The sequence below is a fragment of the Salmo salar genome, chromosome 27, assembly GCF_965601325.2.
Source record: "Salmo salar chromosome 27, fSalSal1, whole genome shotgun sequence".
Classification (NCBI taxonomy): domain Eukaryota; kingdom Metazoa; phylum Chordata; class Actinopteri; order Salmoniformes; family Salmonidae; genus Salmo; species Salmo salar.
In genome coordinates this window covers 33,104,923-33,132,050 of record NC_138317.1, presented here as the reverse complement: position 1 = coordinate 33,132,050, position 27,128 = coordinate 33,104,923, and the positions used below count along the sequence as shown (strand labels likewise).

The following is a 27,128-nucleotide window of genomic DNA, read 5'->3' as shown; positions in this document are numbered from 1 at the left end:
TTTCTCTTTAGCTCTGAGCTCACTGAGAAAGTGCTGTTTACATTATGTTGTGCCTTATAGAGGAAAGGGGCCATTTTGTCTCCAAACTGCAGACCACCAAAACTGCTACACAAACACACAACATAGACTGCATGTGAAAAAAGTTTTGCCGGACCCCCATTCATGCTACATTAGCATAATGTAAATAGAGTGGAAATATGTCTGGGAAGAATGTATCATTGTGAGAGAGTAGCAGTGGGCAGCAGGCCTCCGCTCCACAGAGCAGAGCACTCTTCTCCCAAACAATAGAGGAGCACAGCATGGAAGAGAAGTGCTTTATTAATAACCCGCCTCTCAGCATGCTTCAGTTAGGCAGGCGGCTAGCCGAAGTCGGCTAGGCAAACCGAATGAGTGTGCTCGCATACTCAAAAGACCTTCGCTTGAAAAATGAGAAGAAAACGGCAATAGTACTGTTTGGCCATTCTGAGACACCGTAGCCAGTATACACTTTCTCAAAATAGTCAGAATTCATCTAAGATTTTGACGTTTTTGCAGCGGAGATCTTAGTTTAATCTAACTAAGATGTTTGGTGCATTATTTCTCAATGAAAAAACGTGCATGAAAACAGGTCGTCTCTCATTGAATGACAACAAAGACTTTATTAAAAAATCCCTACAGTTGACCAATCGCGGAAGAAGGGGCATTGACTTTGGCTCCCGAACTTTGACTGGCATCGAGAAAAAAATGTGTGTGCCCGAACAGCCGGAAAAAGCCTTACCGAAGTCCAAAACGAAGAAAAACATCACAAAATGGCGTCATAATATATGCACAAACTCTTCCAAACTGTTTTGTCTGAGAAGCATGCGGACGTGTTTAGATCTCTCTCTCTCTCTCTCTCTCTCTCTCTCTCTCACTCTCTCTCTTTCAGTCCTCTATGTCTCTCCCTATCTCTTTCAGTCCTCTCTCTCCCTCTCTCTTTCAGTCCTCTCTCTACCTCTCTTTCAGTCCTCCCTCTCCCTCTCTCTTTCGGTCCTCTCACTCCCTCTCTTTCAGTCCTCTCTCTCCGTCTCTCTTTCAGTCCTCTCTCTCTCCCTCTCTCTCAGTCCTCTCTCTCCCTCTTTCAGTCCTCTCCCTCCCTCTCTTGCTCTTTGTGTCCTCTCTCTCTCTCCCTCTTTCAGTCCTCCCCCTCCCTCTCTTGCTCTTTGTGTTCTCTCTCTCTCCCTCTCTCTTTCAGTCCTCTCTCTCTCCCTCCCTCTTTCAGTCCTCCCCTCCCTCTCTTGCTCTTTGTGTCCTCTCTCTACCTCTCTCTTTCAGTCCTCTCTCACACTCCCTCTCTCTTTCACTCCTCTCCCTCCCTCTCTTGCTCTTTTTGTCCTCTCTCTCCCTCTCTCTTTCGGTCCTCTCACTCCCTCTCTTTCAGTCCTCTCTCTCCGTCTCTCTTTCAGTCCTCTCTCTCTCCCTCTCTCTCAGTCCTCTCTCTCCCTCTTTCAGTCCTCTCCCTCCCTCTCTTGCTCTTTGTGTCCTCTCTCTCTCCCTCCCTCTTTCAGTCCTCTCCCTCCCTCTCTTGCTCTTTGTGTCCTCTCTCTCTCTCCCTCTCTCTTTCAAACCTCTCTCACACTCCCTCCCTCTTTCAGTCCTCTCCCTCCCTCTCTTGCTCTTTGTGTCCTCTCTCTCTCTCCCTCTCTCTTTCAAACCTCTCTCACACTCCCTCCCTCTTTCAGTCCTCTCCCTCCCTCTCTTGCTCTTTGTGTCCTCTCTCTCTCCCTCTCTCTTTCAGTCCTCTTTCTCTCCCTCCCTCTTTCAGTCCTCCCCCTCCCTCTCTTGCTCTTTGTGTCCTCTCTCTACCTCTCTCTTTCAGTCCTCTCTCTCTCTCCCTCTGTCTTTCAGTCCTCCCCCTCCCTCTCTTGCTCTTTGTGTCCTCTCTCTACCTCTCTCTTTCAGTCCTCTCTCACACTCCCTCTCTCTTTCACTCCTCTCCCTCCCCCTCTTGCTCTTTTTGTCCTCTCTCTCTCTCTCCCTCTCTCTTTCAGTCCTCTCTCTCTCTCCCTCTGTCTTTCAGTCCTCTCCCTCCCTCTCTTGCTCTTTTTGTCCTCTCTTATATAGTGTTACGTTTTTCCCTCTCTCCCCCTCTGTTGGTTTACTCTCCTCTGCATTATTATTTTTTTTATTATTATTATTATTATTATTATTATATTACTCTGTCATCCATCACAGACAAGATGACCAGGATTAGACAGCGCTTTTATTTCTGTTAACCAAACAGATGTTAGCCTGTGAGTAACCTTCCATCTAAAGAGCACTAATAGTATTGTAAATATTACAAATGGAATTCTATTGATTCCACACTGCCGCTGTAATCTCTCAGGGACTTGTGTACCGAATGACACCCTAGTCCCTATATAGTGCACTACTTTTGACCAGAGCCCTATAGGGACTAGGGTGCCATTATTAGGGAAGCCATATCTGCTTACTGGTGTGAATGGTGTGAATGGTGATGAAGGCTGGAGAGGAAGGATGTGTCAAACTGTATTGCAGCATATTGTTCTATAAGCAGATGGCTGTTTACTGAGACAATATTGATTGAAGCATGGTCAACAGCAAAGAGAGAAAGTGAAAAATAACACACATTTTCTTTCTTTCTCTCTTCTCACTTCTCTTCTGTTGAGTTCTCTCCTCTCCACTCCTCTCTATCTCTCCTTTTTCATTCACTCTCTTCTTCCTCCTGTCCAGTAAATCCCTCTCCCTCTCCCTCTCTCTCTCCTCCCTGGGTTTGATCGCCTGTGTCCCAGATTTGCCATTTCAACTCAATTTAACCCTGACTTACGACATCATCCAGGTCTCTGAAACCATACGAGTAAGATTTCACTGGTTACCACATGAAACCATAATCGCATTATGGTAAAAAAAGAAGAAAAATCTATATTTATGAGCCAGATATTAAAAGACAGCACAATATGAAACTAACATCCCACAATGGTTGACAGAGGGCATATCCGTTGTGTGAGGGAGTTAAGTGTGGACATCCCTCAAATCCCTAACCCTGAGCGTCCCACATGGCACCCTATTCCCTATGTAGTGCACTACTTTTGACCAGAGCCCTATGGGCCCTCGTCAAAAGCAGTAAGGGAAGGGAATAGTGTGCCATTAGAGAAGCAGCCGTGTCTGTCAACATAGCAGCTCCTAATGGACTAGACACGTTCTCTGCATTATGGCTGTTGTTCCCAGAGCAGTGGGAGGCAGGGTGGAACCCCCCTGCATGTTGCTTTTCCAGGAATGCAGAAACTGTTTCCAGGTCAGCTGCTAGATGGAGAGATGGCCGTGATTGTGATTCCTCTCTGTTGTTGCTTCAGATGTAGCTCAACGTTAGCCGTTGGACTGTGGAGCGTATAGCACAGTAGCTCTGTAATCAGCCTGCCCACGCCGGATGATTGGAGACTCAGTCAAATATGCTCTCCCGCTGAGATAGAGGGATCCATCTTGGAGTAAACGAGAGAGAAACCAGAGAAAGATGTGTTTTTGCCTCCTGTATGCTGGGTGGTAGAGCGGGAACATGGGGAGTGGTGACCTGGCGTTCGCTGTCTGTCCTCAAATCCATTACTGAACGACATAAAGACCATCCCAAACACTGGATTTGGGTTTTGGAGGTCTGAGTCAGAGTTAGCAAGATACTGCCAGAAGAAATATATACCTTCAATGTTGCTATAAACTGGACAAAGTGGATTAATTAAAAGGTGAATGTTCCTAATAATAGTAGTAGTGGAAATGGGATTACCACTAACAGCAACTACAACAACAATATTAATGAAAATGACGACCAGTCTCTATAGCCAGACTGCTCACTGAGTCTGTACCTAGTCAGTGTTTTCCTCAGTTTTCTATCAGTCACAGTGGTCAGATAGTCTGCCACCATGTACTGTCTGTTTAGAGACAAATAGCATTGAAGTTGACTTAGATTTTTTTGTGGTGTCTTTCCAATAGGTGATATATTTTTATTTTTGCTTTGTGATAATTTGGTCGGGCCATATTTTCTGAGTGCTGTCCTGAGGCTCTATGGAGTTGGTTTGGGTTAGTGATCTGAGCATCAGAACCGGCTGAGGGGACTCTTCTCTTGTTTCATCTCTTGACATTATAGGGCTGTGTGATGATATGTTTCAGGGTTGCTTATTTGTTCTATTCTAATAAGGAGGGCTATTGGCCCAATTCTGCTCTACATGAGTTATTTGGAGGTTTTCTTTGCACTTCAAAACTCTGCATGCAGTATTTTGATTGGATGTTTGTCCCATTTGGTAAATTCATTATTAGAGAGGGGTCCCCCATACTTCGCTGCCATTTTGAGACAGATTATAATTGGAATTTCCATTTTAATGTTACTTTTAATGGCATAGAATGCTCTTGTTGCTTTGTCTCTCAGCTCGTTCACAGCCATGTGAAAGCTTCCTGTGCTGCTGATATTTAGTCCCAGATACGTGTCGTTTCTGGTGTGTTCTAATAGAACTGTGTCTATTGTGATTGTGTGTTTGTGATCCTGATTTCCTGTGATCCTGACTTTTTTTGGAATATTCTATTTGTTTTATTTTAGGTTATGCGCAGATGATCTAGGTGCTGCAGTAACTCCTTAGTGGGAGACCACAGCACCAGGTAATCTGTGTACAGCAGACACTTGATTTCAGTGTTGTGTAAGGTGAGACCAGGTGCTGCAGATTCTAATGTTTTTGTCAAATCATTAATGTAGATGTTAAACAGTGTTGAACTTGAGCAGCCCTGTTTCACACCACGTCCCTGAGCGAAGAAGTCTGTTTACTTGTTGCCAATTTTAACCACACATTTGTGTTTAGTGTACATTGATTTAATAACTCTCTCGCCAGTGGACGGCATGGCATTCTTAGGCTTTGTAGGGTATGGTAAGGTGGGTTACGGTAGGGTATGGTAGAGTAGAGTATGGTAGGGTATGGTGAGGTGGGGTAGGGTATGGTAGGGTATGGTAGGGTATGGTAGAGTATGGTAGGGTATGATAGGGTGGGGTATGGTAGGGTATGGTAGTGTAGGGTGGGGTATGGTAGAGTATGGTAGGGTGTGGTAGGGTGTGGTAGTGTAGGGTGGGGTATGGTAGAGTATGGTAGGGTGTGGTAGGGTGTGGTATGGTAGTGTAGGGTGGGGTATGGTAGGGTAGGGTGGGGTATGGTAGTATAGGGTGGGGTATGGTAGGGTATGGTAGAGTACGGTAGGGTAGGGTAGGGTGGGGTATGATTGAGTATGGTAGAGTATGGTAGGGTGTGTTAGAGGGGGGTAGGGTGGGGTATGGTAGAGTATGGTAGAGTATGGTAGGGTGGGGTAGGGTTGGGTATGGTAGGGTAGGGTATGGTCGAGTATGGTAGAGTATGGTAGAGTATGGTAGAGTGGGTATGGTAGAGTATGGTAGAGCATGGTAGGGTATGGTAGGGTGGGGTAGGGTGGGGTATGGTAGAGTATGGTAGAGCATGGTAGGGTGGGGTAGGGTTGGGTATGGTAGGGTAGGGTTGAGTATGGTAGAGTATGGCAGGGTGGGGAATGGTGGGGTATTGTAGAGTATGGTAGAGTATGGTAGAGTATGATAGGGTATGGTAGAGTATGGTAGGGTATGATAGGGTGGTGTATGATAGAGTATGGTAGAGTGTGGTAGGGTGTGGTAGGGGGAGGTAAGGCATGGTAGAGTATGGTAGAGGAGGGTAGGGTGGGGTATGGTAGAGTGTGGTAGGGTAGGGTAGGGCATGGTAGAGTATGGTAGGGTCGGGTTGAGGGGGGTAGGGTGGGGTAGGGTAGGGTAGAGTATGGTAGAGTATGGTAGGGCATTGTAGGGCATGGTAGGGTAGGGTGGGGTATGGTCGAGTATGGTTGGGTATGATAGGGTGGGGTAGGGTGGGGTATAGTAGGGTATGGTAGAGTATGGTAGGGTATGGTAGTGTATGGTAGGGTATGGTAGAGTATGTTAGGGTATGATATGGTAGATTATGGTAGGGTATGGTAGGGTGGTTTTTGGTAGGGTGGGATGTGGTAGAGTATGGTAGGGTAGGGTATGGTAGAGTATGGTAGGGTATGGTAGGGTGGGATAGGGTGGGGTATGGTAGAGATGGTAGAGTATGGTAAGGTATGGTGGGGTGGGGAAGGGTGGGGTATGATAGGGTACGGTAGGGTAGGGTGGGGTAGGGTTTGGTTTGGTAGGGTAGAGTATGGTCGGGTTGGGTAGGGTAAGGTTTGGTGGGTGGGGTAGGGTAGGGTATGGTGGGGTAGGGTATGGTGGGGTTGGGTAGCGTAAGGTTTGGTGGGTGGGGTAGGGTAAGGTATGGTGAGGTAGGGTGTGGTCGGGTTGGGTAGGGTAGGGTTTGGTGGGTGGGGTAGGGTAGGGTGGGGTGGGATAGGGTGGGGTGGGGTAGGGTATGGTCGGGTTGGGTAGGGTAAGGTTTGGTGGGTGGGGTAGGGTAGGGTATGGTAGGGTGGGATAGGGTGGGGTATGGTAGGGTACGGTAGGGTAGGGTGGGGTAGGGTTTGGTAGGGTAGGGTAGGGTCGGGTTGGGTAGGGTAAGGTTTGGTGGGTGGGGTAGGGTATGGTATGGTGGGAAAGGGTGGGGTGGGGTGGGGTAGGGTGTGAGAGAACGGCTGGTACAGCTGTAACCCTGCACATTCCACCCTGGAGGGCTGCATGACATTTGTCACGTGACTGTGTTACTGCTGAATGCCACCTTCCCCCTCCTCGCCTCCACTCCCCTATAATCAGATCCTGCCGTTAAGTCCCTGCCAATCGCACAGACTGCCTGTTACAGCCTTAATCAACACACAAACAAACAGTGTCAAATTAGGACAGAGAAAGTTCAGACATGTTTAGTTAAGCTGATAAATGAATGAGAAAAGGTCACTGGAAGAGGTGTATTGAAGTGCAGCTCTCATTCCTCAGTAAACCAACATGCACAGTGTTTCAGTGTATTGTAAAGTCACTGGAAGAGGTGTATTGTTTCAGTGTATTGTAAAGTCAGTGTATTGGAAAGTCAGCCCTTCTGTGACACGCAACAGCAGTTATTTTTCCAATCTATTATCAAATGATTCTTCATTACAGTATGTGAATGTTTAACCCCCCTGTATGCTCTTGCTGATTTGCTGTTGCTGTCCGTTTCCAGGTTTGTGATTGGTCGAGAGCGTCCGGGCCAGGTGAGCGAGGTGGCTGCTCTGATCCAACAGACTCTGGAGCAGGAGAGGAGACAGAGAGAGATGCTGGAGCAGCAGTATGCCCAGTATGCCCAGTACGATGATGAGGTGGGTAGCCTACTGCCCCGCTGTCTCACCCTGCGACTGATACACCTGTTAGTGTGGCCAATCAAATCCTATACAGTTTTATTAACTCATTCTACAACAATGGCTAACTTACTGACCCACTAATCAAATCAAATCAAATTGTATTGGTCACATACACATGGTTAGCAGATGTTAACCTCTCTGGGGTATGTGGGACGCTAGCGTCCCACCTGCAGGACACACTGCCAACAGCCAGTGAAATAGCAGGGCGCCAAATTCAAAACAACAAAAATCTCATAATTCAAATTTCTCAAACATACAACTATTATATCCCATTTTAAAGATACACTTCTTGTTAATCCAACCACATTGTCCGATTTCAAAAAGGCTTTACAGCGAAAGCATAGCATTAGATTATGTTAGGACAGCACCGATACAAGAAAAACCACACAGCCATTTTCCAAGCAAGGAGAGGCGTCACAAAAGACAGAAATACAGCTAAAATGAATCACTAATCTTTGATGATCTTCATCAGATGGCACTCATAGGACTTCATGTTACACAATACATGTATGTTTTGCTCGATAAAGTTCATATTTATATCCAAAAAAACCATTTTACATTGGCGTGTAATGTTCAGAAATGTTTTGCCTCCCAAAACTTCCGGTGAATGAGCACATCAATTTACAGAAATACTCATCATAAACGTTGATAAAATATTAAACTGTTATTCAAAGAATTATAGATACACTTCTCCTTAATGCAACCGCTGTGTCAGATTTAAAAAAAACTTTACAGCGAAAACACGCTTTGCAATAATCTGAGTACAGCGTTCAGACACGAAACCAAACCCGCCATTTTGTGGAGTCAACAAAACTCCGAAATAATATTATAAATATTCACTTACCTTTGATGATCTTCATCAGAATGCACTCCCAGGAATCCCAGGTCCACAATAAATGTTTGTTTTGTTCGATAAAGTCCATCATTTATGTCCAAATACGTCCTTTTTGTTCGCGCGTTCAGTCCACTACTCCAAATGCAGGAAGCGCGCGCAAAATGTCACGATGAAAAGTCAAAAAAAGTTTTATTTACGTTTGTAGAAATATGTCAAACGATGTATAGCATCAATCTTTAGGATGTTTTTAACATAAATCTGCAGTAATATTCCAACCAGACAATTCCAATGTCTTCAGAAAAGATAAGGAACACAGCTCACTCTCACGTGAGTGCGCGCCTCTGAGCTCATGTCATTTTCTCTGTCAGCTACTTCCAGGACCTCTTATTCTCTCCATATTCACAGTAGAAGCATGAAACAACGTTCTAAAGACTGTTGACATCTAGTGGAAGCCTTAGGAAGTGCAAAATGAACCCTAAGTCACTGTATACTGTATAGGTAATCACTTGCAAAACTACAAACCTCAGATTTCCACACTTCCTGGTTGGATTTTTCTCAGGTTTTTGCCTGCCATATGAGTTCTGTTATACTCACAGACATCATTCAAACAGTTTTAGAAACTTCAGTGTTTTCTATCCACATCTACTAATAATATGCATATCCTACCTTCTTAGCCTGAGTAGCAGGCAGTTTAATTTGGGCACGCCTTTCATCCGGATGTCAAAATACTGCCCCCTACCCCAGAGAAGTTAATGCAAGTGTAGCGAAATGCTTGAACACTCCTCTACTGATCATGACCTGTAAGCATCTCTGAGTAGGATTTCTGATTTAGGATCAGTTTTGCATTTTAGATTAGGATGAATATGTATGGAAAGAGGGGGGGGTGTTGATGCTGGATCAGTTTTCCTATTCTGAGAAATTTGATATGGCCCCAGCTCTGTTTCACCCTCCTAATGACTAACCTGTGTGGTCACACTGCACTCAGACCTGTGTGGTCACACTGCACTCAGACCTGTGTGGTCACACTGCCCTCAGACCTGTGTGGTCACACTGCACTCAGACCTGTGTGGTCACACTGCACTCCAATCCCGTTCTCCAACATTGCAATGGCTGCCGCAGGTCAATCTTGGTCATGAGTTGGGGTTGTGATAATGGAAAATCAGGCGTAGCGAAACATAGCTCAAGAATAATGTGGTTGTTCACATTATAACAAGCCTCTAGGTGTGTTTTAAAGTGTTTGAGCATCTGTGGTTGTTAAAAAACACTCAATGGCAACTCTCTCTCTCAGCCAACATGTTTTCCTGCCTGTGTTTGTTCTAGTACACACTAAAGCCCATTCTCTCATTATTAGTGGGTCAGGAGGCTGGAGGACAATAAGGCCACCCGTCTCTCTCTCTCTCTTCCCCTCCCTCCCCCTCCCTCCCTCTCACTCTTTCTCCAGATCTCTCTCTCTTTCTCCCCACCTCCCTCTCTCCAGGTTTCTCTCTTTCTACCCCCTCCCTCTCTCCAGATCGCTCTCTCTTTCTCCTCCCCTCCCTCTCTCCAGATCTCTCCCCCCTCCCTCTCTCCAGATCTCCCTCCCTCCCACTCTTTCTCCAGATCTCTCTCTCTTTCCCTCCCTCCCTCCCTCCCTCCCTCCCTCCCCTCCCCTCCCTCCCTCCCTCCCTCTCTCCAGATCTCTCTTTCTTTCTCCCCCCTCTCTCTCTCCAGATCTCTCTCTCTTTCTCCCCCCTCGCTCTCTCCAGATCTCTCTCTCTTTTCCCCCCTCCCTCCCTCTCTCCAGATCTCTCTCTCTCTCTCTCTCTCTCTCTCTCTCCCTCTCGCCCTTTGTCTGTCTGTCTGTCTGTCTGTCTGTCTGTCTGTCTGTCTGTCTGTCTGTCTGTCTGTCTGTCTGTCTGTCTGTCTGTCTGTCTGTCTGTCTGTCTGTCTGTCTGTCTGTCTGTCTCCTCCATTCATTCAGGACTGATTTGTTTCCATGCATCAGACAAGGGACATTTCCTTAATGGGTTGCGTGTTGCCATGGCACCGAGGCTGAGGGTCTTTATTAAATCCCCATTTAGAGAGACGAGACGTCAGGTTAATTACCATGTATCTGGGCAGAGTGATACATAGCCTATAGGCTCTGGTCTGGTGCATGCGGGTATGTCTATGTCTGTACTGTACAGTATGTCTCTGTGATGATTTCAAAGGTACATTTTTTTTTTTTTTCCTTCACTGTTTGTCATTCATTGGTGGATTGATTGTTGTGACTCAGAGGGTTGTATGGCATGTCTGTTTGTGTCCTGGGAACAAACCAAACCAAAATCTCCACAGCTGTCTGGTATTACCAGTCCCATGCTGCGTTTAGGATGAATCATTTGCCATGTGGTGGGAACTTAATCTAATATTTATAGAGATATTAATATTAATGCTCTCATTTTATTGCAGAGCATAGATCATCCTAAATAATTCATAATTGTTTACCATGTAGGTTATGCGTGAAGGAATGGATGTTTTGCTAGTTATAATTCAGTGTGGATCCCCAGTACCGTTTTCACTGCCTAGTGTAGGTATGGATTCTGTAGGAATGTGAAACGTACTAGTAAAGGATTAGTAATGGTAAGTCATTACACTCATTAATGGTAAGTCATTACACTCATTAATGGTAACTCATTACACTCATTAATGGTAAGTCATGGTAAATCATTACACTCATTAATGGTAAGTCATTACACTCATTAATGGTAAGTCATTACACTCATTAATGGTAAGTCATTACACTCATTAATGGTAACTCATTACACTCATTAATGGTAAGTCATGGTAAATCATTACACTCATTAATGGTAAGTCATTACACTCATTAATGGTAAGTCATTACACTCATTAATGGTAAGTCATTACACTCATTAATGGTAAGTCATTACACTCATTAATGGTAAGTCATGGTACACCTCATTAATGGTAAGTCATTACACTCATTAATGGTAAGTCATTACACTCATTAATGGTAAGTCATGGTAAATCATTACACTCATTAATGGTAAGTCATTACACTCATTAATGGTAAGTCATTACACTCATTAATGGTAAGTCATGGTAAATCATTACACTCATTAATGGTAAGTCATTACACTCATTAATGGTAAGTCATTACACTCATTAATGGTAACTCATTACACTCATTAATGGTAAGTCATTACACTCATTAATGGTAAGTCATTACACTCATTAATGGTAAGTCATGGTAAGTCATTACACTCATTAATGGTAAGTCATTACACTCATTAATGGTAAGTCATTACACTCATTAATGGTAACTCATTACACTCATTAATGGTAACTCATTACACTCATTAATGGTAAGTCATTACACTCATTAATGGTAAGTCATTACACTCATTAATGGTAAGTCATTACACTCATTAATGGTAAGTCATTACACTCATTAATGGTAACTCATTACACTCATTAATGGTAAGTCATTATACTCATTAATGGTAAGTCATTACACCCATTAATGGTAAGTCATTACACTCATTAATGGTAAGTCATTACACTCATTAATGGTAAGACATTACACTCATTAATGGTAAGTCATTACGCTCATTAATGGTAAGTCATTACACTCATTAATGGTAAGTCATTACGCTCATTAATGGTAACTCATTACACTCATTCATGGTAAGTCATTACACTCATTAATGGTAACTCATTACACTCATTAATGGTAAGTCATTACACCCATTAATGGTAAGTCATTACACTCATTAATGGTAAGTCATTACACTCATTAATGGTAAGTCATTACACTCATTAATGGTAAGTCATGGTAAGTCATTACACTCATTAATGGTAAGTCATTACACTCATTAATGGTAAGTCATGGTAAGTCATTACACTCATTAATGGTAAGTCATTACGCTCATTAATGGTAAGTCATTACACTCATTAATGGTAACTCATTACACTTTGTGCTGTCAGGCTGTAAGGCTTAATGTATGGTAGCTCAATCATCACCATTACACTGTGTGCTGTCAGGCTGTAAGGCTTAATGTGTGCCCAAAGTGGCACCCTATTCCCTATATAGTGCACTACTTTTGACCAGGGCCTGAATAGGGTGAATAGAAAATGGGGTGAACAGGGTGAATGGGGTGAATAGAGAATGGGGTGACTAGATGGGGTGACTAGAGAATGGGGTGACTAGATGGGGTGACTAGAGAATGGGTGACTAGAGAATGGGGTGACTAGATGGGGTGAATAGAGAATGGGGTGACTAGATGGGGTGAATAGAGAATGGGGTGAATAGAGAATGGGGTGACTAGATGGGGTGACTAGAGAATGGGGTGACTAGAGAATGGGGTGACTAGGTGGGGTTAATAGAGAATGGGGTGACTAGAGAATGGGGTGACTAGAGAATGGGGTGACTAGATGGGGTTAATAGAGAATGGGGTGACTAGATGGGGTGAATAGAGGATGGGGTGACTAGATGGGGTGACTAGAGAATGGGGTGACTAGATGGGGTTAATAGAGAATGGGGTGCCTAGAGAATGGGGTGACTAGGTGGGGTTAATAGAGAATGGGGTGACTAGAGAATGGGGTGACTAGATGGGGTGACTAGAGAATGGGGTGACTAGAGAATGGGGTGACTAGGTGGGGTTAATAGAGAATGGGGTGACTAGAGAATGGGGTGACTAGATGGGGTGACTAGAGAATGGGGTGACTAGGTGGGGTTAATAGAGAATGGGGTGACTAGATGGGGTGACTAGAGAATGGGGTGACTAGATAGGGTTAATAGAGAATGGGGTGACTAGGTGGAGTTAATAGAGAGTGGGGTGACTACATGGGGTGACTAGAGAATGGGGTGACTAGATGGGGTTAATAGAGAATGGGGTAACTAGATGGGGTGACTAGAGAATGGGGTGACTAGATGGGGTGACTAGAGAATGGGGTGACTAGATGGGGTGAATAGAGAATGGGGTGACTAGATGGGGTGAATAGAGAATGGGGTGACTAGATGGGGTGACTAGAGAATGGGGTGACTAGATGGGGTTAATAGAGAATGGGGTGACTAGATGGGGTGAATAGAGAATGGGGTGACTAGATGGGGTGAATAGAGAATGGGATGACTAGATGGGGTTAATAGAGAATGGGGTGACTAGATGGGGTGACTAGATGGGGTGAATAGAGAATGGGGTGACTAGATGGGGTGAATAGAGAATGGGGTGACTAGATGGGGTGACTAGAGAATGGGGTGACTAGATGGGGTAAATAGAGAATGGGGTGACTAGATGGGGTTAATAGAGAATGGGGTGAATAGAGAATGGGGTGACTAGATGGGGTGACTAGATGGGGTTAATAGAGAATGGGGTGACTAGATGGGGTTAATAGAGAATGGGGTGACTAGATGGGGTGACTAGAGAATGGGGTGACTAGATGGGGTTAATAGAGAATGGGGTGACTAGATGGGGTGACTAGAGAATGGGGTGACTAGATGGGGTGACTAGAGAATGGGATGACTAGATGGGGTTAATAGAGAATGGGGTGACTAGATGGGGTGAATAGAGAATGGGGTGACTAGATGGGGTGACTAGAGAATGGGGTGACTAGATGGGGTGAATAGAGAATGGGATGACTAGATGGGGTTAATAGAGAATGGGATGACTAGATGGGGTGAATAGAGAATGGGGTGACTAGATGCAGTGACTAGAGAATGGGGTGACTAGATGGGGTGAATAGAGAATGGGATGACTAGATGGGGTTAATAGAGAATGGGGTGACTAGATGGGGTGAATAGAGAATGGGATGACTAGATGGGGTGACTAGAGAATGGGGTGAATAGAGAATGGGGTGACTAGATGCAGTGACTAGAGAATGGGGTGACTAGATGGGGTGACTAGAGAATGGGGTGACTAGATGGGGTTAATAGAGAATGGGGTGAATAATGATCTAGGTGTTGCTGTAACTCCTTAGTGGGAGACCACAGCACCAGGTCATCTGTGTACAGCAGACACTTGATTTCAGTGTTGTGTAAGGTGAGACCAGGTGCTGCAGATTCTTCTAATGTTTTTGCCAATTCATTAATGTAGATGTTAAACATTTTTGAATTTGAGCAGCGCCGTTCACCCTATTCACCCCGTTCTCTATTCAACCTATTCACTCTGTTCGCCCTGTTAATAGAGAATGGGATGAACAGTGTGAATGGGGTGAATAGATATTTGTAGTTGTTAAAAGCAGCAGGGCTGAAAGCTTTCGCTGTACCAGAGGTTTCAAATCATGTGTCAGCGTAAGCTGTTTGTGTGTGTGTGTGTGTGTGTGTGTGTGTGTGTGTGTGTGTGTGTGTGTGTGTGTGTGTGTGTGTGTGTGTGTGTGTGTGTGTGTGTGTGTGTGTGTGTGTGTGTGTGGTGTGTGTGTGTGTGTGTGTGTGTGTGTGAGAGAGAGAGAGAGAGAGAGAGAGAGAGAGAGAGAGAGAGAGAGAGAGAGAGAGAATGTGTGTGTCTGTGTGTGAGCGAGAGAGTGAGAGAGTGAGAGAGAGATATGTTCGCCCTGCAACAACTCTGTGAGCTCCAGCACCAGTGTCTCTGGCAGTAGGACCAGAGAGAGGGGCCCGGCCGGCTCCATGCCAGGATGGGTCATTCGATCCTGGGTAGTGCCTTCTCATGGCTTGAGTCTGGCTTGCTGTCCCTGCCTGGCTCTCTGCAACCAGATGTGAACTGCAGCAGTGCAGAACTCCTCTTTATAATCCTGACTGTGTCCCAAATGGCACCCCGCTCTCTACATAGTGCACTACTTTAGACCAGAACCCATTGGGGATAGTGTGTCATTTTGGATGCATTCTGTCTGTCTGGATCAGTTTAGTAAGAGGCTGCCAGGCTGTAGAGAGAGAGAGCTCTAGCAGGAAGAGAAACATATACTATCATCAACCCTGCTGTCTCTATTCTACTGACCACACATACTGCACAGGCTGATGATGATGATGATAGTGACAGGGTGATGATGGTGGTGAAGCTAATGGATCATTCACGCTTATAGCCAGCTACCATGTGCGCATTGCTGTGCTTATAATGTGAAGAAATAGCCTAATAGTTTATTAACATTTTAAGCTAAATGTTCTGATCTGTTGTGTCAGCCACATTGCATAAAAAAGCTAGTGGTTGTATTAATTTGGGATCTATCGCATCCCACAACTGTCCCAGACTATGTTTGGAATATGTATTTCTCGCACAGAATTGAATAGGGCGACTTTTGACTATGGGGGATAGTAGATTGATATAGGCTAGTGCTTGCTGTTCGTTAGGCCTACTCATCTTGTTGGCTGATGAAAATGTGGACAGTTCTTCCAATATCTTCAATATGGACCTCGTAATTAGATAAGGACACGCGCAGTTGTGATGTGTCTGATGTGTCTGTCTGTAACGGCTGTCGTATAGAGGGGACCAAGGCGCAGCGTGTTGAGTGTTCATAATGACGTTTATTTAAACTCAGAACACTAAAGAAAATAACAAAGAGAAAACGAACAGCAAACAGTTCTGTCAGGTACTGAAGTCTACACAGAACACAACTAAACAGAATTCAACTGCCCACAAACACACTAGAAAAAAACCCAACATAAATATGATCTCCAATTAGAGACAACGCGAACCAGCTGCCTCTAATTGGAGATCATCCCAAAAACCTCCAACATAGAAATAGAATACTAGAACAAAACATAGGAATAGAAAACATAGACAAACCACCCAAAACACCCCCTGTCACGCCCTGACCTACTCTACTATAGAAAATGACATCTTACTAGGGTCAGGACGTGACACTGTCTTCACTTGTAGCCTGTGAGAAAGACCCGAGAAAGAGTCATGTGATTGAGAGAGGCTTAGGATTGTGCAGCACAACGCAGCACTCTGGGCCGCAAAAGGCATGTTTGCTTTAGGGTGCATTACGGCCATAAAGTGGATGCTGCCGTGAAATTCGTGGCATTATCAAGTGCTTGTCAAATTGTGAATGAGAGACTATTGGAGTGAGCTCATGCCTTTCAAGCAACTTTTTTCAAATCATCATTACAGTCTCATCATGCAGCCTTACAATGTATTAAAAATCTAAACATAAAGCCCAGTGTTTGTAGGACAACTAAAGTTACATTAATAACTCTAAATTAAATATATAGGAGGACCTGTTTCTTTGTTAAACGCTCAACACAATAGTCGCATGTGCGCACACCCTCAAATCGTGTGGAGAAAGTATCCTTTCTATTTTATTCAGCTTTGTTCAATTGTATTCTTCATACTATAAAATAATGCCACGGAATTCTAAGCAAATCTTGTCTGCTAAATGAACTAGTGTAGCCGACAGCCATTTGGCATAGCCAGATCAGGACCTAACATAAGGACAACTCAGAGTATGCTATTCTGTTCTTCTGAAATAGACTACATTTTCTTCATATCATGCTTCTTTAGACCTGTCTAAATTAAATAATGGATTTATTGTGAAGTTGTAGGCTATATTACATGGATTTATTAGACTTTTTAAAATGTGTGGAAGCCAGGAGATGCTAAATGTGTTTGTTAATTAACGGTCAATTAGGGTGAGACCAGCTGACGGAATTTTGTGCCCGCCACAGCCCTAGTCGTGATGATGGTGATGGATTGCTCTCATAAAGCACCACTCATCTGAAAGGGTTTTACATACTGTGGGTCATCACAGGATGCAATGACCTAACCCTAACCCTGACCCTGACCCTCTCCTCAACCCCCCATCCTCCATTCCCATCCATCAATCATCTCCTTCCTCACCTCACCTCAGCCCCCAGCTCACTTTGACAGGGCCCCTGTTATTCTATACCCAGACATGACAACTGGTCTCTCTCTCAAACTTGTCTGAGAGAAAGCTTAAGCTGGTGTATTTGTTGTCCTCACCGTAAACATGATTAACTGTTTTCATTATCAACATTCGAGTTGCCTGGCTACTCATCCACAGAGCGCCGGCCAAACGCCACGCCCACTAACCTTTCTTCTCCACCATGAGTTGATTTGATCTCCTCACAGATGACTTTGCGAATGCAAATCGTTCTGATTGGTCCCAGAAACCAGAACTGGCCTACACAAATCTTTGATTAATGTAATTTTAACATTAGCACAAACGACTTCTAGGATGTTAGGTTCAGACTGATGCATGGTGCAGCCAATAGAGCAGCGGAATTAAATACAGGATGAGTCGTCTGGAAAACATTGGAGTAGCAGGCAACGTTTCCTAAAATAGGAAGAGATGACTCAATGAAAGTTAGACTAAGTCAAACAAACTAAAAAGATGATGTAAACGTTTGATGATTAGGAGCTTGTGTTGTTCTCTGTGAAATGTATATGTATGACAAATTATGTAGACGGAAATGTATTCTCATGTTATGTGTGTGTGTGTGTGTGTGTGGCTTCAGACAGGGGAGTACGCCACTGATGAGGAGGAGGAGGAGGAGGAGGCAGGACCAGCTGTGGACAGGGCCAGAGACGGGAAGGGCGACGGCGAGAAGAGCATTGAGGTGTTCGATTTGCCAGAAGCGGATGACATCATTTCCCCCTCAGAGTTGGATGCCACCAAACTCTACCAGAAGTTCAGAGAGGTCACTTCACTTCCTCTTTCCTTGTCTCTTTTCCTCTACTTCTTTCCTTTCACCACTCTAAAAAAAGACAGAAGGTCCCAAAAAAAAGGTCTTACTATAAATGTATTTTCCTCGCCTTAATATCACTAATACTGTTGCCCAGCACTTTGTCAAACAACTCTTTCTTGTTCCTGATTGGAACGAAGTCAAAGAGTAGCAAATGACTGAAATAAAGTATTTGGCCGTTACTTTCTTCTAGAACCCTTTTGATTTGATGTATATTTTTTTCCTTTTTAAAGTAGCCAGCCTGCAAGTAATATTGATTAAAAAGCCTTACTACCACTGCTGGCAGCAGGACATTTTGTCCCTCACGCCACACTTGCGTGACACACTTAACAAATTGCTCGAGCTGCACTGCGGTGTTCTGGATATTTAGTGAGAAATCATGCAATCTCTACTGTCCCAAAACCTCTGAACTCTCTCTCTGGGACTCTCCCCCCCCCCCCCCTTCCTCTCTCTCATTCTCGCTGTCTTTTTCTCCCTCCTTTCTCTCTCTCTTTCTCTTCCTCTCTCTTTCTCTCTCTTTTCTCTCTGGGACTCATTCTTTCCCCCTTTCTCTCTCCCTCTCTCTCTCTTTCTCTCTCCCCCATTCTCGCCCCCTTTCAATTCAATTCATTTTGCTTTATTGGCATGACGTAACAATGTACATACTGCCAAAGCTTATTTTGGATATTTACAATATAAAAATGAAAATGAGAATCAAAATTGTCAACGGGACAACAGTAACAACAATAACCAAGGGTCAAAATAACCATACATTGAAAAATAACAATAAGCATACTGTAGAGGACATGTGCAGGTTGATTGGTCTGTCAGACACTGTCCCTCATCTTATGGCAGGCAGCAATGTAGTGCGCTGCTAACCCAACCCCTTTCTCTCTCTCTTTCTCTGGGACTCTCTCTTCCTCTTTCTCTCTCTCTGGGACTCTCTCTCTTTCTCTCTCTCTTTCTCTCTCTTTCTCTCTCTTTTTCTCTCTCTCGTTCTCTCTTTCTCTCTCTTTCTTTCTCTCTCTTTCTTTCTCTTTCTCTCTTTCTTTCTCTTTCTTTTTCTCTCTTCACTTTCCTTTACTGCCTCTTTCTCTCCACTTCTCTCATTCTACTGTGTCCTTCCTCTCTCTCTTTCTCTTTCTGTCATTCAATCTCCACTTTTCTCTCTCTGCCTATTGCCTCCTTCTCTTCTTTCTGCATTTCTCTTTCTCTCTCTCTTCACGTCCTGTTCTGTGAGTCTCTCCGTTTCAGTGGTAGAGAGTGCTGTCATGCATGAGATGTGGCTCTTCGTAGTGCTGTGTGTGTGTGTGTGTGTGTGTGTGTGTGTGTGTGTGTGTGTGTGTGTGTGTGTGTGTGTGTGTGTGTGTGTGTGTGTGTGTGTGTGTGTGTGTGTGTGTGTGTCTGTGTGTGTGTGTCTCTCTGCATGAGGCTTGTCCAGCACAGAGACTGCTTAGCCAAGTGTTTGATCATCAGATAGACCTCTTCCCTTTCTACTCCCTCAGCTGCAGATCAAACACACTGTCACCGAGGCAGAGATACAGAAGCTCAAAAACAAGGTAAGAGCTCCGCTACTATCATCTCTAAGAATGGTCTAAAAAATGTTTACAAAGTACAATAAAAGCATGAGGAATAGACATATGTTTGGAAAAAGGACATCATTGGACAGTGCAGTGGAAAATAGTTTCTATTTCAAGTTATTTCTGAATATTTAAGGCAATTGCATGTGTATTTCAGAAGTTTAGCTCCACTGCCTCTCTTGCAGTTTCGTGTCACGCGTGTCTGGGCGGTGAGTGAGCCAATGTTTAAGTGAGAGTGACAGGCAAGCAGGCACAGACACAAGAGCTTTTTAAAAGTGTCTGGTTTATCATCCCCTGCATCCTGATAATGTTTTTTTTATTTAACTAGGCAAGTCAGTTAAGAACAAATTCTTATTTTACAATGACGGTCTACCCCGGACAAACCCTCCCCTAACCCGGATGGTGCTGGGCCAATTGTGTGCCGCCCTATGAGGACAGTTTAGATCAAACTGCAGGAAGTGATCTAAAAGCTCCGTAGATTATTAACTCAATTGAATGACTGGATTTAGTGACACTGAAAGATAAGCTTGTTGGTGTAATTCTCTGAGCATGAGCTGATCTGGTGGTTGTTGGGAGACTGTTGCTTCAGAAGTTTGCCCTGACGAGGAGTAGAAGGATGCAATACAATAACAACATTTGGAAGAAGGTTGTGCTGATATACTAAACTCATTGAAGGGCTTGTTGCATGATATGCTGGAGTTTCTATTTGTTGTGAAGGCTGGATTGTGACCCGTAAGTTAAGGTGTTCATCCCATAGCATTGTCTCATACCATAGTGCGTGCATGCGTGTGTGTGTCTGTGATTGTGTCTGTGATTGTGTGTGTGTGTGTGTTGCCATGCTAATGTGTTTATTTGTGTTCAGTATCTGAATGTCTGTGTGTTTGTCTACCCCAGCTAGCAGCGGTGGACAGGGAGAAGGCGCGCTGGGAGAAGGAGAAGAGCCAGCTGAAGGCCAGCATGGAGGAGAACAAGGAGAGGATGCTGAAGCTGGAGAGTTACTGGATCGAGGCTCAGACCCTGTGCCACACGGTCAACGAGCACCTGAAGGAGGCCCAGTGCCAGTACACCACCCTAGAGAAGAAGTACAACAAGGCCAAGAAACTCATCAAAGATTTCCAGCAGAAGTGAGTCAGTCTGTTGCTAAACTAGTCTAAATGTAACAACATACTGGTTCAATATACTGTATCATTCCTAGGCTTGGTAAGGCTGTTACGAACTCTCACAAGTGAAATATCTAACTTAGGGTAGTGCGTTTGTCTTGGGGTCAGGCGACCCAGGTTCTATCCCCGCTCAGGGAGTTACTCATTCCCGCCATTCACGTCCATACAGAACTATAAATGTATTTTCCTCGCACTAATATCACTAATACTGTTGCCCAGCACTTTGTCAAACAACTCTTTCTTGTTCCTTTGGCATCTTTTAACTGACTACAGACCAATACCAACATCAACATGTACTTTTGTGATTTACTGTACTTTGTATTATACTGTAGCACACTTGGAATGTTGCTTTGGGCCAATTAGCTAGGCAGACTGGAACTACAGTAACCAGTTAATAGGATTAAATAGGTAATCTGTTGCTCTGATATAGTCAGTAACTAGCCACACACTCCAGATCTGTTGCTCTGGTCAGTAACTGGTCAGTAACTAGCCACACACTCCAGATCTGTTGGTCTGGTCTAGTCAGTAACTAGCCACACACTCCAGATCTGTTGCTCTGGTCTAGTCAGTAACTAGCCACACACTCCAGATCTGTTGCTCTGGTCTAGTCAGTAACTAGCCACACATTTCAGATCTGTTGCTCTGGTCTAGTCAGTAACTAGCCACACACTCCAGATCTGTTGCGCTGGTCTAGTCAGTAACTAGCCACACACTCCAGATGTGTTGCGCTGGTCTAGTCAGTAACTAGCCACACACTCCAGATCTGTTGCTCTGGTCTAGTCAGTAACTAGCCACACACTCCAGATGTGTCCGTGTTATCTGTTGCCATTAGAGGAAAATGGGCTCCTGAGTGGCGCAGCGGTCTAAGGCACTGCATCTCAGTGCTAGAGGTGTCACTACAGACCCTGGTTCGATTCCAGGCTGTATCACAACCGGCCGTGATTGGGAGTCCCATAGAGCAGCGCACAAATGGACCAGCATCGTTAGGGTTTGGCCGGGGTAGCCGTCATTGAAAATAATAATTTGTTCTTAACTGACCTACCTAGTTAAATATATATATATTTTTTAAATGACTGAAAACCTGAACAACTGCAACATTATTCAGTCCACTTCAGTTTATGTGAACAACATCTTATCGTAGCTATGTTATTTAAGATTCAAATCCAAATTTAGAGGCCATTGCAAATGACAGCTTATGTTAGGTAATATACATCTGTTATTCAAACCCTGTTATTTTCCTACAGTATATGTATCAAACCTTTTCACAAACAGATTCCACCCATTAATCTGAAGGACATTTTAACCAAGTGGCACTTAGTTGAAGCATGTCTGTAGAGAGAGAGAGAGAGAGAGAGAGAGCTGTGTTGACTTCCTATGCAGCTCTGCTCCACACCGCAGCCTCTCTCTCAGAGTAGTGAGTTGATCTCTATGGTCATTCCCATCAGAAGCGCTTTGCCACTCTCCGCTCTGACTGCCTTTAACTGCCTTTGTCCTTGAGGCAACATTGCTGCTAACTGCGGAAACAAACTCTCCCTCCATTTTAGCAGCAGCAATGTTGAACAGGCCAGAATAAGACAGGCAGATCATTTCACCAAGCGGATGTAGTGAGCACAAGGAATTGCAAATGTCTCAAGAGCCAATGGCTGTGTGTCTGTCTGTCTATGTTGGGTTTGTTATGGTTGTTTGTCTGTCTGAGTGTGCGTGCAAGGGAGCCCTGTGTCCTTCAGCCCTGCTGTAAGACAGAGGCAGGACTGTCAGGCTGTCACTCTGTCTTTACTTCACTGAGCTCCTAGCCTCCCTGGGATAGTCTCCTTTTACCACACACACACACACACACACACACACACACCACACCCACACACACACACACACACACACACACACACACACACACACACACACACACACACACACACACACACACACACTATACCCTTTACCTTCTACACTCCTGTTAAAGGAGACAACACAGAGAGGAGCTCTACATATCTCGTCATATTCACACATTCCTGTCCTCACCCCTGTGAGATGAGCGGTCCCAGCTCCCCCAACCACCTAACACTCCGTCCCTGTCCTCACCCCTGTGAGAGGAGCGGTCCCAGCTCCCCCAACCACCTAACACTCCGTCCCTGTCCTCACCCCTGTGAGAGGAGCGGTCCCAGCTCCCCAACCACCTAACACTCCGTCCCTGTCCTCACCCCTGTGAGAGGAACGGTCCCAGCTCCCAAACCACCTAACACTCCGTCCCTGTCCTCACCCCTGTGAGAGGAGCGGTCCCAGCTCCCCAACCACCTAACACTCCGTCCCTGTCTTCACCCCTGTAAGAGGAGCGGTCCCAGCTCCCCCAACACCTAACACTCCGTCCCTGTCCTCACCCCTGTGAGAGGAACGGTCCCAGCTCCCCAACCACCTAACACTCCGTCCCTGTCCTCACCCCTGTGAGAGGAGCGGTCCCAGCTCCCCCAACACCTAACACTCCGTCCCTGTCTTCACCCCTGTGAGAGGAGCGGTCCCAGCTCCCCAACCACCTAACACTCCGTCCCTGTCTTCACCCCTGTGAGAGGAGCGGTCCCAGCTCCCCCAACACCTAACACTCCGTCCCTGTCCTCACCCCTGTGAGAGGAGCGGTCCCAGCTCCCCCAACACCTAACACTTCTGTCCCTGTCTTCACCCCTGTGAGAGGAGCGGTCCCAGCTCCCCAACCACCTAACACTTCTGTCCCTGTCTTCACCCCTGTGAGAGGAGCGGTCCCAGCTCCCCAACCACCTAACACTTCTGTCCCTGTCCTCACCCCTGTGAGAGGAACGGTCCCAGCTCCCCCAACACCTAACACTCCGTCCCTGTCTTCACCCCTGTGAGAAGAGCAGTCCCGGCTCCCCAACCACCTAACACTTCTGTCCCTGTCTTCACCCCTGTCCTCACACCAAACACTCTCCCTGTCATCACCCCTGTCAGAAGGCCACCGACGTACCCTTCTCTCCCCTCTCTCTGTTTCTTCCAGGGAGGTGGAGTTTGTCCAGAAGGAGGATGAAGAGAGGAAGAGGCTGGAGGATGCAGAGAAGTCCCACCTGGAAGAGATCCAGGGACTGCAAGTCAGGGTAATATGCTCTCACAATGGCCTTCCTCTATGGTCATCTAATCAATGCTGCTGAGCACATCCAGGTGTAGAGTGAAATTGATCTTGGGTCAGTTTAGCATCTTCCCCATTAATGGTTAGGGTTAGGATTGGGGGAGGGGAAGCTGATCCTAGATCTGTACCTAGGGAAACTACAATCCGGAGCATAAACCCACAACCAAAGATCAGAGTAATTGACATGCTTATGGCTGTGTGATATGTTTATACCGGTAACTATACAAATGTACATTATGTATCTGTATAAGTACAAGATAAACCCCTAATTCCCACTGAACATAACATACCAGCCCACTGAACATAACATACCAGCCCACTGAACATAACATACCAGCCCACTAAACATAACATACCAGCCCACTAAACATAACATACCAGCCCACTAAACATAACATACCAGCCCACTAAACATAACATACCAGCCCACTGAACATAACATACCAGCCCACTGAACATAACATACCAGCCCACTGAACATAACATACCAGCCCACTAAACATAACATACCAGCCCACTAAACATAACATACCAGCCCACTGAACATAACATACCAGCCCACTGAACATAACATACCAGCCCACTGAACATAACATACCAGCCCACGCAACATAACATACCAGCCCACTGAACATAACATACCAGCCCACTGAACATAACATACCAGCCCACTGAACATAACATACCAGCCCACTAAACATAACATACCAGCCCACTGAACATAACATACCAGCCCACTGAACATAACATACCAGCCCACTAAACATAACATATCAGCCCACTAAACATAACATACCAGCCCACTGAACATAACATACCAGCCCACTGAATATAACATACCAGCCCACTGAACATAACATACCAGCCCACTAAACATAACATATCAGCCCACTAAACATAACATACCAGCCCACTGAACATAACATACCAGCCCACTGAACATAACATACCAGCCCACTGAACATAACATACCAGCCCACTGAACATAACATACCAGCCCACTGAACATAACATACCAGCCCACTAAACATAACATACCAGCCCACTGAACATAACATACCAGCCCACTAAACATAACATACCAGCCCACTAAACATAACATACCAGCCCACTGAACATAACATACCAGCCCACTAAACATAACATACCAGCCCACTAAACATAACATACCAGCCCACTAAACATAACATACCAGCCCACTAAACATAACATATCAGCCCACTAAACATAACATACCAGCCCACTAAACATAACATACCAGCCCACTGAACATAACATACCAGCCCACTGAACATAACATACCAGCCCACTGAACATAACATACCAGCCCACTGAACATAACATACCAGCCCACTAAACATAACATACCAGCCCACTAAACATAACATACCAGCCCACTAAACATAACATACCAGCCCACTGAACATAACATACCAGCCCACTGAACATAACATACCAGCCCACTGAACATAACATACCAGCCCACTGAACATAACATACCAGCCCACTAAACATAACATACCAGCCCACTAAACATAACATACCAGCCCACTAAACATAACATACCAGCCCACTAAACATAACATACCAGCCCACTGAACATAACATACCAGCCCACTGAACATAACATACCAGCCCACTGAACATAACATACCAGCCCACTAAACATAACATACCAGCCCACTAAACATAACATACCAGCCCACTGAACATAACATACCAGCCCACTGAACATAACATACCAGCCCACTGAACATAACATACCAGCCCACGCAACATAACATACCAGCCCACTGAACATAACATACCAGCCCACTGAACATAACATACCAGCCCACTGAACATAACATACCAGCCCACTAAACATAACATACCAGCCCACTGAACATAACATACCAGCCCACTGAACATAACATACCAGCCCACTAAACATAACATATCAGCCCACTAAACATAACATACCAGCCCACTGAACATAACATACCAGCCCACTGAATATAACATACCAGCCCACTGAACATAACATACCAGCCCACTAAACATAACATATCAGCCCACTAAACATAACATACCAGCCCACTGAACATAACATACCAGCCCACTGAACATAACATACCAGCCCACTGAACATAACATACCAGCCCACTGAACATAACATACCAGCCCACTGAACATAACATACCAGCCCACTAAACATAACATACCAGCCCACTGAACATAACATACCAGCCCACTAAACATAACATACCAGCCCACTAAACATAACATACCAGCCCACTGAACATAACATACCAGCCCACTAAACATAACATACCAGCCCACTAAACATAACATACCAGCCCACTAAACATAACATACCAGCCCACTAAACATAACATATCAGCCCACTAAACATAACATACCAGCCCACTGAACATAACATACCAGCCCACTAAACATAACATACCAGCCCACTGAACATAACATACCAGCCCACTAAACATAACATACCAGCCCACTGAACATAACATACCAGCCCACTAAACATAACATACCAGCCCACTGAACATAACATACCAGCCCACTGAACATAACATACCAGCCCACGCAACATAACATACCAGCCCACTAAACATAACATACCAGCCCACGCAACATAACATACCAGCCCACTAAACATAACATACCAGCCCACTAAACATAACATACCAGCCCACTGAACATAACATACCAGCCCACTAAACATAACATACCAGCCCACTAAACATAACATACCAGCCCACTGAACATAACATACCAGCCCACGCAACATAACATACCAGCCCACTGAACATAACATACCAGCCCACTAAACATAACATACCAGCCCACGCAACATAACATACCAGCCCACTAAACATAACATACCAGCCCACTAAACATAACATACCAGCCCACTGAACATAACATACCAGCCCACTAAACATAACATACCAGCCCACTGAACATAACATACCAGCCCACTAAACATAACATACCAGCCCACTAAACATAAGCACATTCCTTTGATTACGACACTGGTTTGATTAGCACAGTGGTCTTCAAACCTCACCTTGCGGACCCCCCAGATGTTTCACAATTTTGTTGTAGCTCTTAACTAGCTCCCCTGATTTACCTAGTCCAGGGCTTTATGATTAGTTGACAATTAGAATCAAATCAATGTGTATTGGTCGCATACAAATACAAATACAGTTGAATTTGGAAGTTTACATACACTTTAGCCAAATACATTTAAACTCCGTTTTTCAGAATTCCTGACATTTAATCCTAGTAAAACTTCCCTGTCTTAGGTCAGTTAGGATCCCCACTTTATTTTAAGAATGTTAAATGTCAGAATAATAGTAGAGAGAATGATTTATTTCTGCTTTTATTTCTTTCGTCACATTCCCAGTGGGTGAGAAGTTTACATACACTCAATTAGTATTTGGTAGCATTGCCTTTAAATTGTTTAACTTGGGTCAAAGTTAGCCTTCCACAAGCTTCCCACAAC

At 44.8% G+C, this 27,128-nt stretch overlaps 1 protein-coding gene across 7 annotated transcripts in view; it reads left to right on the top strand.

Moving 5' to 3' along the window:
• ppp1r9a (protein phosphatase 1, regulatory subunit 9A) overlaps nt 1-27,128 on the top strand; it is a 129,012-nt gene that overhangs the window by 75,637 nt on the left and 26,247 nt on the right. For all 7 annotated transcript variants that reach the window (XM_045709835.2, XM_045709837.2, XM_045709836.2 and 4 more), the window contains exons 6-10: nt 7,128-7,263; nt 17,544-17,726; nt 19,256-19,309; nt 20,225-20,454; nt 23,492-23,588. In XM_045709835.2, the coding sequence (XP_045565791.2) occupies nt 7,128-7,263; nt 17,544-17,726; nt 19,256-19,309; nt 20,225-20,454; nt 23,492-23,588 (700 nt within the window). The remainder of the gene's footprint in view (nt 1-7,127; nt 7,264-17,543; nt 17,727-19,255; nt 19,310-20,224; nt 20,455-23,491; nt 23,589-27,128) is intronic.